This window comes from Microcaecilia unicolor, chromosome 9 (genome assembly GCF_901765095.1).
Source record: "Microcaecilia unicolor chromosome 9, aMicUni1.1, whole genome shotgun sequence".
Classification (NCBI taxonomy): Eukaryota; Metazoa; Chordata; class Amphibia; order Gymnophiona; family Siphonopidae; genus Microcaecilia; species Microcaecilia unicolor.
The window spans coordinates 223,050,257-223,063,217 of NC_044039.1; the positions used below are offsets into that span (position 1 = coordinate 223,050,257).

Below are 12,961 nucleotides of genomic sequence, written 5' to 3' on the forward strand. Positions count from 1 at the left end.
GTTACCAGGAAGTTTTCTGAATCTGAGAGAGGTCTGAGCTTCTCTCTCTCTCTGTCCCCTGTACCAAGCTGTGAATGGCTTATGGGCTGCCACAGGTGTGACAGTATCCATGCCCACCCCCTAATGGGAAAGGGGGGTTCAATGGCTGCCACAGGATTTGAACGCAGGCCCTCTGGCTCCTAGCCTACTCCTACACCTCTATCCAATGTGTAGCGTTTTCTATAGAGAGAAAGGACAATAGTCATTATCAGGGGCGTAGCCAGACTTCGGCGGGAAGGGAGTCCAGAGCCTGAGGTGAGGGGGCACATTTTAGCCCCCCCCCTGCCGCCGCCGACCCCCCCCCCCAGCCATTATCGAACCCCCCCCCCCCCCGCCGCCGATCCCCCCCCCCCGCCAACTTTGATGACCCCTGCTGACGACCTTCTCGACCCCCCTCCTGCCGCCAACCCTCCCCCGCCATCGCCTACCTTTGCTGGTGGGGGAACCCAATCCCCACCAGCCGAGGTCCTCTTCTTCCCGCGAAGGCTTCGTTCTGTTTCTGACGGACGTCAGACTCACAGAAACAGAACGAAGCCTGGCTGATCTGCAAGGCTTCATTCTGTTTCTGTGAGTCTGATGTCCTGCACGTACAACGTGCAGGATGTCAGAAACAGAACGAAGCCTTCGCAGGAAGAAGAGGACCTCCTCGGCTGGCGGAGATTGGGGTCTCCCGCCAGCAAAGGTAGCCCACGGTGACGGCGGGGGAGGGTTGGCGGCGGGGGGGGGGTCGAGAGGGTCTTCAGCAGGGGGGTCCAGGGCCAAATCTACGGGGGCCCAGGCCCCACATAGCTATGCCACTGGTCATTATATGAAATGGAGAAGTGATTTGTCACTGAGAGGATGGTGAACATTTGGAAGAGATTTCCGACAGAGGTTCTAGGAACCAAAGCGAGGCAGAATTCATGCAGAAAGGGGAGGGAGGAGGAAATAGAAAACGACAGACAGGCTCTTTCTGCGTCTCTCTATAGCACATCTTGAAATTTCACGTACATCATTTAAGATGTGTCAAGAGATTGCATTAATGGGGCATCACAATGTGCAAAGATTCCTCTTAAACAAGCGAAGAGGCTGAGCATGAAACCTCCTGGGAACTGTCTGCAGGGGCGTATCCAGACCTCAAGGTGGGAGGGGGCCAGAGTCCAAGGTGGGGAGACACATTTTGGTCACTGCCCTGCTGCCGCTGCCCCCCCCTCCGCTTCCCACTGCTGCCACAAATACCTTGGCTGGCAGGGGGTCTCCAACCCCCGCTAGCTGAAGACTTCATCCAGTGCCTGCCCTGCTCCCTCTTCTCACATCCAGCACACTCCTTTCAGTGAAACTGAACATGATCAATTTCATTAAAGGAAGCATGTCCAACATGAGGGGAAGAGAGAGCAGGGCAGGCAATGCAGCAGTGCCACCGCGGACCAGCACTGGACGAAGTCTTCAGCCAGTCAACCAGGGGCCCAGAGGAAATTTTGGGGGGCCCAGGCCCCCGTGGCCTAGCTATGCCACTGACCGTCTGTACTCCCCGGTCCCTGTCAGACACCTATATAACATGTATCACTGTAACAACTGCTATAGTGATGGGACTTCCCTCCCAGAACATACCGGAAGCCCTTACTTCAGACAGAGCGGGAAAGGGGGAAGCAGCTGTGATGCTTTGGAGTCTTACTTTGATGTTCAGCTCTTTCAACCTGCTTCCTGGATTCTTCTTGATGGATGTAATAAGTATTATGGCCGTTTCCACATTCAGAGGATTCTGGAACAACTGAATTAAAGTGGGCTTAAAAAATCAGGTGAAAATTGCAGATTCTACCCCTGCCCTGTATTCACACTGACGGCTATTCTGAAAGGCTATTTTTATGCACTTTAGCATAAAAAACGCTTTTTGAAAGTTGCCCCTCTTAGAAGATAAAAGTCTGTCTTATTTCCCATCAATGATAATTTAACCTGCGGGGAACGTTGGCACGGTTGGATCCAGGGAGGGCCAATGGACCCAGAAAGTTTGGAGTCAATATTCAGCCAGAAGTGCTTGGCATTTTCCTGACTGCTGCTGTCGTTAATGTCTGGAAATTCAATGCCAAGCTGTGTCTGGTCTTTGGCGCTGAATTTCTGGGTTTCCGGAGCCGGTTAAATGGGCTATTCAGCACTTAACCAGCTATGGGACACCTCATAATCAGAGAAAAACCACACGGAGTGTGGAGGTGCACTTGATCCCCATGGGACAAAAAAGCGAAAACAAAAAAAAGGGGTGGGGAAAATAGGCTCTATTCAAACAATGGGGCAGACGTATAAATTAATTAAAACAATGATTTTTATTGTGAATAGGTGACTCAACACAGCCGTGTTTTGGCACCGTAGCACCTTCCTCAGGAGTCTTCCGGAAGTGTTTCTTTCAATCTTTGGGGTGATTGGCACACTGGGGAAAAAAAAGGGATAGACAATCCTTTCTTAAAAGAGTGGCGATGCAAAAATCTGAAGAATATTTAAGAAAGGATTTTTTCTCCAGTGTGCCAATCACCCCAAAGATTGAAACACTTCCGGAAGACTCCTGAGGAAGGCGCTACGGCGCCGAAACACGGCTGTGTTGAGTCACCTATTCACAATAAAAATCATTGTTTTAATTAATTTATACGTCTGCCCCATTGTTTGAATAGAGCCTATTTTCCCCACCCCTTTTTTTGTTTTCACGTTGTGGACACCTCATAATGACAGGACTGACTTCTATGCGACCCTATTTACGTGGTTCACCTGGTCGGTTAAGTGCTGAACAGTGGTAACTTATCTGGCAAAGCGCCAACCCTGCCGCCAGAACACCCCTGAAATAGCCGGTTTTGAGTTTGGCACTAACTGGACCTTTTCAGCAGAACTAGTGCTTAGACCCGAACAAGAGATTTAACTGGTCAGGAGCCGTTTCTGACTGGTTAAATTGCTTTGAATATCAACCCCTTTATTTTTAAATCACTGCACATAGTCTGAGGTGTGCACTTGACCACAAAAAAGACTGGACACTTTCAATCCGCAGTGTACACGCCAAGCAGATTCTCAAAGGAAAACTTCACAGGAAGCTTCCCTTTCATAATCTGTTTGGAACAGTGTGGGCACAAAATGACTGCGGACCTGCAATCTAAACGGGTACTCTGACCCCCCCCCCCCCCCACACACACACACACTGCCTCCATCTCCCTTTCTCTGCATCTGCAACCTCAACATGTACTCTGAACCCCCCCCCCCCCCCAACACTGCCTCCATCTCCCTTTTTTCGTGTGTGCAACCTCTGCTCTCTTGTATCAGGGCACCAGCATTTCTCATCCTGGAACTTCTTGGTACAACCATCTGACTGCAGAACATCCACTATCAGGGTCTTTGCCCACTGCTAAACAAATTCACCAATAACAGCAGAGGCAGTGCAAATTTTACACACACACACGCACACATACACATACAGCACAGAACAGTTACCACACAGGAAGTAAAGGAAGGGATGTCCAGAATTTTGAGGTATACAAATGTTGATGACAGAGACTGTGCAAAGCCTTGTTACTGGAGTTAGTGACTGGAGTTACTAGAAAAAGTACAAAACACCTCTTAAAAGAATATCTTGGAAAAGTTTCTCTTCATAAAATAATCAGATTTATGCTCGGGTAGTATATGGCCTTGTTCAATATAAATAATAGAACCTGCAATGTCATGGTTAATAAACGTTATTATGGACTGTGAGATGTTTTGTATCCCTTAGAAAGCATGAAATATCAGAATGCAGTATCATGACGCAAATAGAAGGTATTGCAGTCATTTTCAATAACGACATTAAACATCAGCTAATGAGAAGAGAACACTCCCCCCTACCCCCACCATACACAGCCATCTGGGACTCATTCAACCAGGTCACAGAGGAAACACTTGAACAAATCTTGAAAGGTCTACGGTCTACAACCTGCCCTTCTTGACCCCAACAAAGACAGTACAGATTGAAGGACAGCTCCCAACAATCCTAAAAAGAGCTGATGATCCACCAGTTGAAAAGCAGATGCCAGATCCAATTGGCCAAGAAACATCGAGCTGCCATGGCCAATATTGCCCAAACTAACATCTGCATACAGCAGCCTTGTCAAAACCCAAATCGAGCAGGGTCTAACAAGTCATAAAGCTCTTGGAGCTCAGATGCGAGCACAGAGTATATTAGTCAAAAATGATAGACTTGAAATATTTCTTTGATATGCTGCACTTCCTGCAAGCGAGCACAACAGTGCAGATAACAACAGCCAATAACATAAAAAGATAGCAGGGAACTAACTAGAATAATCATCTATATATATAAAAGGCACCTCCAACGTTCCAATGAAGCCTCAAACCGGATGAGGCGCCCGCGATATCCGGTTTGGCCTGCAGTCACTGTAGCTCCGCCCTTGCGTCAAAATGCGATGACGTTGAGGGCGGGGCGGCGAAGGCAGAACGCGCGAGTCTGACATTCACTTACAGCAGTGGGGAGAGCGCTGCGAACATTCATCGCAAACTCGCAACTGAAGTGAGTGAGGGAGGGACGGAGGGAGAAAGAGGGGGGGTGTGGAACTCGGAAGGAACGGACGGAGGGGGGGTCTGGAACTCGGGAGGGAGGATGGTGGGGGGGGGGGGGATTACCCTGCTAGCGACCGTTTCATTTTTTTCCCGAAACGGGCATTTCTTACTAGTAAGTACATAAGTATTGCCATACTGGGACAGACCAAAGGTCCATCAAGCCCAGCATCCTGTTTCCAACAGTGGCCAATCCAGGTCACAAATACCAGGCCAGATCCCAGAAAAGCTCAATACATTTTATGCTGCTTATCCCAGAAATAGTGGATTTTCCCCAAGTCCATTTAAGAACAAAAGAAAGCTGAGGCCCAAAAGATAGATGCTTTGCATTTAAATGGATTAAGAACCATCTTATGATTGATAAGGCAAAGAGAAATCTCCACCAGATCCAAGTTTAATTCAGAAAGGTTAGGAGAGTTCTTAATGGTATCATAAAACAGCTGAATATCGTCAGGAGTAAGACTAGCTGAGGATGAGGTCCTCACTAATCTTCAAGAAATACTTGTAATAGGCACATATTTTAATTAATAAATGTAAATAAAAGAAGTTCCTCTCTCTCTCTCTCTCTCTCTCTCTCTCTCACACACACACACACAAACACACACAAACACACACAGAGCTCCAGCACAGAACAGGTACAGCCCAGGAGTGTGAGGTTCAGGCACACGCACACGTCTACACTGGCCGTTCCCTTGCAGTCCCTGTGGATCTTTCTTGCGTTGCTGCCACTGTGTAATACCTTTAGCACCTGTAGCGTATGGTTCACCTCCAGCCCCTTGCTCAGTGCTATAGCTCCTTCGTTACCAATCCGGTTGCTGCTGATGTCTAGGTGCGTTAGGCTACTGTTGAATTTAAGCACCTCTCTCAGGGCCAGGGCTCCGTCGTTGCTGAAGCCATTGTGGGAGAGATTCAATACCTTTAATGTGTTATTTACCTGCAGAGGAGAAAGAACGTCTCAGTCACAGGCGCCCTGCTCGTCTACGTGTGCTGCAAATGCCTGTTTTTCCCTCCTCCCTGCATGAAACTGTTCCTGTCTGCGGAATTCAGCCTCAGCTCCAGTCTCAACAAAACACTTGCATAGGCAAAGTGGACACATGCCTAGGACCCAAATGTTTAGAAGGGACTCTCACAGGTGCTAATTCCATGGCTCCTAAGGCAGATTTTTCTCCTAGTAAGTCATCCGCTAGCAGAAAGAAGAATTGGACCGAAGGAGGACGGGGGAAGGGGGAAGACCAGAACCACCACACCCTGTGGTGCACTTACCTGCAGCCAGATCCAGGCCAGGCCTTGTTAGTGGGAGGTTTTAAAATGTGCTTCCATTACGTTTGTTTGCCTAAGGCCCATAAAAGCATACTTCTCCTCCAATTCGACATGTCCAGTGCATTCGACATGGTAAACCATAATATACTACTAAGACTCCTAGACTACTTCAGGGTCGGAGGAAATATACTCAGTTGGATCAAGGGTTTCCTAACCACTAGAACATATCAAGTGAAATCAAGCTCAAACATATCATCACCGTGGAAAGCAGACTGCGGAGTACCTCAAGGATTACCACTATCACCGATCCTCTTCAACCTAATGATGACCCCACTAGCCAAGTCCTTATCTGACCAAGGTCTTAACCCTTTCATCTATGCGGACGATGTCACAATACACATTCCTTACAAACACAATCCGACAGAAGTCATCAACAAAATTAAGCTCGGCTTGAACATCATGGACTCATGGGCTAACGCATTTCAACTAAACCTCAATACAGAAAAAACACACTGCCTCATCCTCTCATCCCAATACAACATAAACACCCCAGACTACACCCTCCCCATCTCAGACAGCCTGAAACTCCTCGGCGTTACAATCGACTGCAACCTAACACTAGAGAGCCAAGTGAAATCCACAACTAAGAAAATGTTCCACTCAATGTGGAAACTCAAACGCGTGAAACCATTCTTCCCAAGGGAAACATTCCTGAACCTGATACAATCAATGGTACTAAGCCACCTAGATTACTGCAATGGAATTTATGCAGACTGCCCAAAACACGGCAGCCAGACTTATATTCGGAAAAACACGATTCAAAAGCGCCAAGCCCCTCCATGAAAAATTGCACTGGCTCCCAATCAAAGAATGTATTGCTTTCAAAATCTCCACCCTGGTTCATAAGATAATCTACGGCGAGGCCCCGGGATACATGATAGACCTCATCGACCTACCAATCGGAAATACAACCGGATCAACACGAACATATCTAAACCTCCACTACCCAAGCTGCAAAGGACTCAAATACAAATCAACTTATGCATCCAGCTTTTCCTACATAAGCACACAACTATGAAACGCACTACCCAAAGCCGTGAAAACAACGTATAACCCAACTAAACATCCGGAAATCACTAAAAACTTACCTGTTCAAAAAGGCATACCCTACCGACCCTACTTAAATACATGAACCCAGCAACACAACAAAACCAAAGAGCGTAATGGACATAACGTAACTCTTCCTCTATATGATTCCCTAATAGGTTTGTTTGTTTCACATGAACCCTATTCTATCATAACATCACTGTGTAACTGTTTATGCCGGAATTTGCGAACGCCTGTACAGTACTATTGTAAGCCACATTGAGCCTGCAAATAGGTGGGAAAATGTGGGATACAAATGTAACAAATAAATCCTATATAATAATTCTCACCCCCAACGGTCTATGCGTCTACCTGCCTGTGTCTGTAACTTTCTTCACAGATGGGCTCCGAAGCCCCGAGGGTTAGCAGCGGGAAGGGGGGCTCAAGAGGGTCGCGGCAGGGGGGTCCAGTGGTCAGGAACTCCGAGGGGGGGTCTGCAAATCGGAAGGAGGGAGGCAGGGAGGTGGGGTATGGAACTCGGAGAGCGGGAGGGGTCTGGAACTCGGAGGGGGGTCTGGAATTCTTAGGGGGGAGGAAGGGAGGTCTGGAATTCGGAGGGAGAGAGGGAGGGAGGTCTGGAACTTGGAGGAGGGGATGAGAAGGGAGGGGGGGGGGGGGATGCACCACCTGTACAAAAACTTTAAAAAAAACAAAACGGGGGGACAACCCTGGAACTCGGAGGGAGGGAGGGGGAACGACGACCCTGGAACACGGAGGAAGGGGGGACACTGGAACTGGGTGGGAGGGAGGGGCCCCAGGCACACACACTCTCTCTCACAGACACACTCGCGCCCAGTCTCACTCTCTCTCTCTCTCACACACACACTCGCACATTCATTCTCTCTCTCACACACACACACACTCTCTCTCTCAAACATACACACTCCGAGGAAAACCTTGCTAGCGCCCCTTTCAATTGTGTCAGAAATGGGCCTTTTTTACTAGTAAATAAATAAAATGATTAATGCTTCATACTATGCAGTTAAAAGAACAGAGTTAGAGTCGTACCTTCAGCCCAGCACTCAGAGCCACAGCCCCCTTCATCCGGATTTGGTTCCAGCTAAGGTCCAGCACTTGCAGACTTGTATTGGCTGCTGAAAATGAAGCAAAAGCAGAAACTGAACTGCAACATTTTTCCACAGCTACTTCCCTGGTTCAAGTGACAGAATCCTTAGGGCCTTTTTACTAAGCCGCGTAAGCACCTACGCGTGCCCAATGCACGCCAATTCCTAGTTAGTGCCAGGCTACCGTTTGGCCCTTGCTGTAATTTCATATTTGGCGAACGTCCGCTACATGCGTCCGAAAAATATTTTTTATTTTCTGGCGCGTGTCGAGTGGCATTTGATGCGCGTACGTCATTACCACCTGATTACCACGTGAGACTTTACCGCTAGGCCAATGGCTGGCGGTAAGGTCTCAGGCCCAAAATGGACGCCGCACGTCTATTTTTGGCAAAAGTTTAAAAAAGGCCTTTTTTACAGGTGCGTTAAAAAATGATTCTGTGCGCACCCAAAAAACGTGTCTACACTACCGCAGGCCATTTTTCAGCTCAACTTAGTAAAAGGACCCCTTAGTGTTCTGGTCTAGAAGGAGATGTTTCTGGATGTACCTCTTACAAAAATGAATGACCCACTAGTCTGGGCCGCCGAGAGACTGGGCCGGAACCGGGGCCCCCCGCCGCCCCCCCCCCCCCCGAGGTCGTCATCGTCGTCGCCGCCGCCCCCCTCCATCCACCACTGGGCCGGGCCCCCCTGAATTCAAATCATAGCGCCTCACCTCGACCTTGCTCCGTGTGAAAGAGGCGCAGCAGCGGCAGTCTGCAGATTGCCTCCCTTCGGGCCTTCCCTCTCTGTTTCACGCCCTTGTCTGACGTAACTTGTTTGAGGGCGGGACACAGGGAGGGAAGACCCGAAGGGAGGCGATCTGCAGACTGCCGCTGCTGCACTTCTTTCACACGGAGCGAGGTCAAGGTGAGGCGCTATGATTTGAATTCAGGGGGGCCCAGCCCGGTGGTGAACGGAGGGGGGCGGGTGGAGGGGACTGCGGTGCCGGGCCCCCCTTGGAGGCCCGGGCCCGGGGAATTTTGTCCCCCTCTGCCCCCCCTCTCGGCGGCCCTGCTGCTAGTGTCTCAAGCAAATGGCTCCCAGGTGTTTAGGCCCATATAATGATCCTGTCTGCATGTTTTACACTTTGCACATTAGCCTTACAGGATAATGGAAGAATTCATAAAAATGTTTTTTTTTCAGTTTCAGACGAAACCAAATCTGCAGCCAAAATTCGCTGCTCTGTTTTGGCCAAAACCAAAGCAGAAAGTGAAACCAGCCCAGCTCCCACTCCCTCCCTCTACTGCTACTCCCCCCCCCCCCCGCCCCCCCCCCCCCCCGAACCATAGGAAGTCAATTTCCTCCCTCCTTCCCAGACCCATCAGTAAGCCACTCACACCCTTTGCCCCCCACGGACATACCTTACCTCCCTAGTGGGATTGGGCTAGTAAGGGGTGGGGAGGGGGTTTTCGGGAGGAGAGAGGGAGGGAAGGGGGAAGAAAGGAAACGGGAACTCGTTTGGGGGAGGGGGAGGAGATGAGCCACAGGACATAGAACAATAATTCTCAGTTTCTGCCGAAAATGCACCAGCACTTTCAGTGAAAATGGAAACAAGGCCGAATACAGTTTTCGGGCCAGTTTTGACACCAAAACTAAAATTTAGATAGCCTCTATCTGAGACACAGGGAAGGTGGGAAGTTTGTAGAAGAAAGTGAAGTAGGTGTGAAGCAAGGACTGAGCCTGGCTTACCATGAGGGTGGGTCTTGCAGCAGGGGTTAAAGACAGTCCTCAGGTGGCATCACCTTTGGTTACTCTCAATTGCATCTGGAGTTGCCTAGTGGTAAGGGTGGTGGACTTTGGTCCTGGGGAACTGAGGAACTGAGTTTGATTCCCACTTCAGGCACAGGCAGCTCCTTGTGACTCTGGACAAGTCACTTAACCCTCCACTGCCCCATGTAAGCCGCATTGAGCCTGCCATGAGTGGGAAAGTGCAGGGTACAAATGTAACAAAAATAAAATAGATACTATTGGAGATTCTACATGGAATGTTGCTACTATTGGAGATTCTACATGGAATGTTGCTACTATTGAGATTCTGTTGCTACTATTGGAGATTCTACATGGAATGTTGCTACTATTGGAGATTCTACATGGAATGTTGCTATTCCACTAGCAACATTCCATGTAGAAGGCTGCGCAGGCTTCTGTTTCTGTGAGTCTGACGTCAGACTCACAGAAGCAGAAGCCTGCGCGGCCACATTGGTGATCTGCAAGGGCCGACTTCTACATGGAATGTTGCTAGTGGGACTCTGGGCAAGTCACTTAACCCTCCATTGCCCCATGTAAGCCGCATTGAGCCTGCCATGAGTGGGAAAGCGCAGGGTACAAATGTAACAAAAATAAAATAGATACTATTGGAGATTCTATATGGAATGTTGCTACTATTTGAGATTCTACATGGAATGTTGCTACTATTGAGATTCTGTTGCTACTTTTGGAGATTCTACATGGAATGTTGCTATTCCACTAGCAACGTTCCATGTAGAAGGCTGCGCAGGCTTCTGTTTCTGTGAGTGCAGGACGTCAGACTCACAGAAGCAGAAGCCTGCGCGGCCACATTGGTGATCTGCAAGGGCCAACTTCTACATGGAATGTAGCAACATTCCATGTAGAATCTCAAATAGTAGCAACAGTGGAGGAGTGGCCTAGTGGTTAGGGTGGTGGACTTTGGTCCTGGGGAACTGAGGAACTGAGTTTGATTCCCACTTCAGGCACAGGCAGCTCCTTGTGACTCTGGACAAGTCACTTAACCCTCCATTGCCCCATGTAAGCCGCATTGAGCCTGCCATGAGTGGGAAAGCGCAGGGTACAAATGTAACAAAAATAAAATAGATACTACTGGAGATTCTACATGGAATGTTGCTACTATTGGAGATTCTACATGGAATGTTGCTATTCCACTAGCAACATTCCATGTAGAAGGCTGCGCAGGCTTCTGTTTCTGTGAGTCTGACGTCCTGCACGTGCAGACTCACAGAAGCAGAAGCCTGCGCGGCCACATTGGTGATCTGCAAGGGCCGACTTCTACATGGAATGTTGCTAGTGGAATAGCAACATTCCATGTAGAATCTCCAATAGTAGCAACATTCCATATAGAATCTCAAATAGTAGCAACAGTGGAGGAGTGGCCTAGTGGTTAGGGTGATGGACTTTGGTCCTGGGGAACTGAGGAACTGAGTTGGATTCCCACTTCAGGCACAGGCAGCTCCTTGTGACTCTGGGCAAGTCACTTAACCCTCCATTGCCCCATGTAAGCCGCATTGAGCCTGCCATGAGTGGGAAAGCGCAGGGTACAAATGTAACAAAAAATAAAATAAAAAATCTGTGCATGTGATGGAATTATCCTGTGCATATGTAAGGCAGCCTCTCAGCTGAGGCTTAGGGTCACCTCTAAAGCGGGTACAGACTACTACATAATCAATTTGTATCGTCTATGGCCAAAATGTACTCCAGCACTACACACTCTCAACCTCATACTTCAGAGACTATTATGGGATTCAGTTCAATTAATGAGCTGACTAAAGGAAACAGCAAAAGAGTCAGACAAAAATTATACTGGATATCAGGATGGTTTTAAGATACGAAATCCCTTTAATGGGAACTCCAGTATTCAACATGTATGTGTAGTAGAGGAATGACGAAAAGTAAAAAGCAGATTGTCCAAAGGATTAAAGTAAATTGGTTGCAACATTGATCATAACACGTCATTAAAGAAACATTTCTAGGCCTCCTTGGTGCATCCTCGCTTATTATTATTAATTTATTGCATTTGTACCCCACATTTTCCCAGGCTCAATGTGGCTTACAGAGTGTTGTTATGACATCTTCATGACAGGATCTAGATACAATCAATATTAAGCAGAAGATGTAAGAGGGATAAGAGAAGGAAGGGTTATATAGGGTGGTGTAGGGTGTGTTTTAATTCTTAGGTGGGTTGGGTGGTGATAGTGTCATTAAGGGTTCATCTTGTAGGCTTTGTTGAAGAGATATGTCTTCAAGGATTTGCGAAAGTTGGTTAGATTGTCCATGGTTTTCAAGGCTGTGGGCAGTGCTTCCAACTCTACTATCTTTCATATTTTTAGCAAAGTGCAAAACTCCTTATCGTGCTGTATCAAAGTTATTCTGTAGCTCTTTCTTCCTGGTTTGTGGTGGATTTTAGACTGTGGGCTCTTATCCTACTGGTGTTTTAGTTAACTTTCTGGTGATGTAAACTTGCCTTGTGAACAGGTTAACAATATCCCCTAGTAGTTCTACTGCTTTTAGCTTTCAATCCCTTCCCTGATTGGGATTTACGGATGTTTGCAACCTCAAATTTTGCTCTCTCTGACAAACGTTTAGGAGCCAGTCTTCCCTTGACCAGGGGCACCAACAGCTGTTGTGAGGAATGGGTTGATAAGCAGAAGCGGCAGGGGAGAAAAGGTGCCCTTCTTCCATGTAGGGAGGAAAAGGGGCAAGAGGAGATGGATATCTCAGCTTTTGCTCGTGGCCAGAGGGGAACTGAAGGAAAGTAAGTCCTGGAAAAACACACTGTATGAGTTCTAGACCTGTGCGGGAGGTTGTCAGGAGCGAGTGCTGACAAATGAGGGAGGTGGGTCTCTAGGTTTAGCTGAGAAGAAATTGCTAAACCTAGGGGAATTCATACAGCAGTGAGAAAGTTGGGAACTGGATAGCATTTGAACTTGAAAGCTGAACTTTGTTTTAGAGCTCTGTAGTGGGTAGAGAAATGAACTGAAGGTGCCTGTGCCAGGAACAGGACCAGTATGGAGGCCTTTTTTGCTTGGTAGCCTGGCTGGAGAGAAACCAAGGAGCCGATAGGCTCGGTGGCTGGCCTAAACTTGTGAATGCTTGATCTGCTC

The 12,961-nt window shown here is 48.1% G+C and overlaps 1 protein-coding gene across 1 annotated transcript in view; it reads right to left on the reverse strand.

The window, feature by feature from the left end:
* LRRC74A (leucine rich repeat containing 74A) overlaps nucleotides 1-12,961 on the reverse strand; it is a 54,827-nt gene that overhangs the window by 19,337 nt on the left and 22,529 nt on the right. Inside the window, exons 6-8 of the mRNA XM_030213728.1 lie at nucleotides 8,011-8,096; nucleotides 5,336-5,530; nucleotides 1,694-1,789 (exon numbers count right to left, since the gene is read on the reverse strand). Coding sequence (XP_030069588.1) covers nucleotides 1,694-1,789; nucleotides 5,336-5,530; nucleotides 8,011-8,096 — 377 coding nt within the window. The remainder of the gene's footprint in view (nucleotides 1-1,693; nucleotides 1,790-5,335; nucleotides 5,531-8,010; nucleotides 8,097-12,961) is intronic.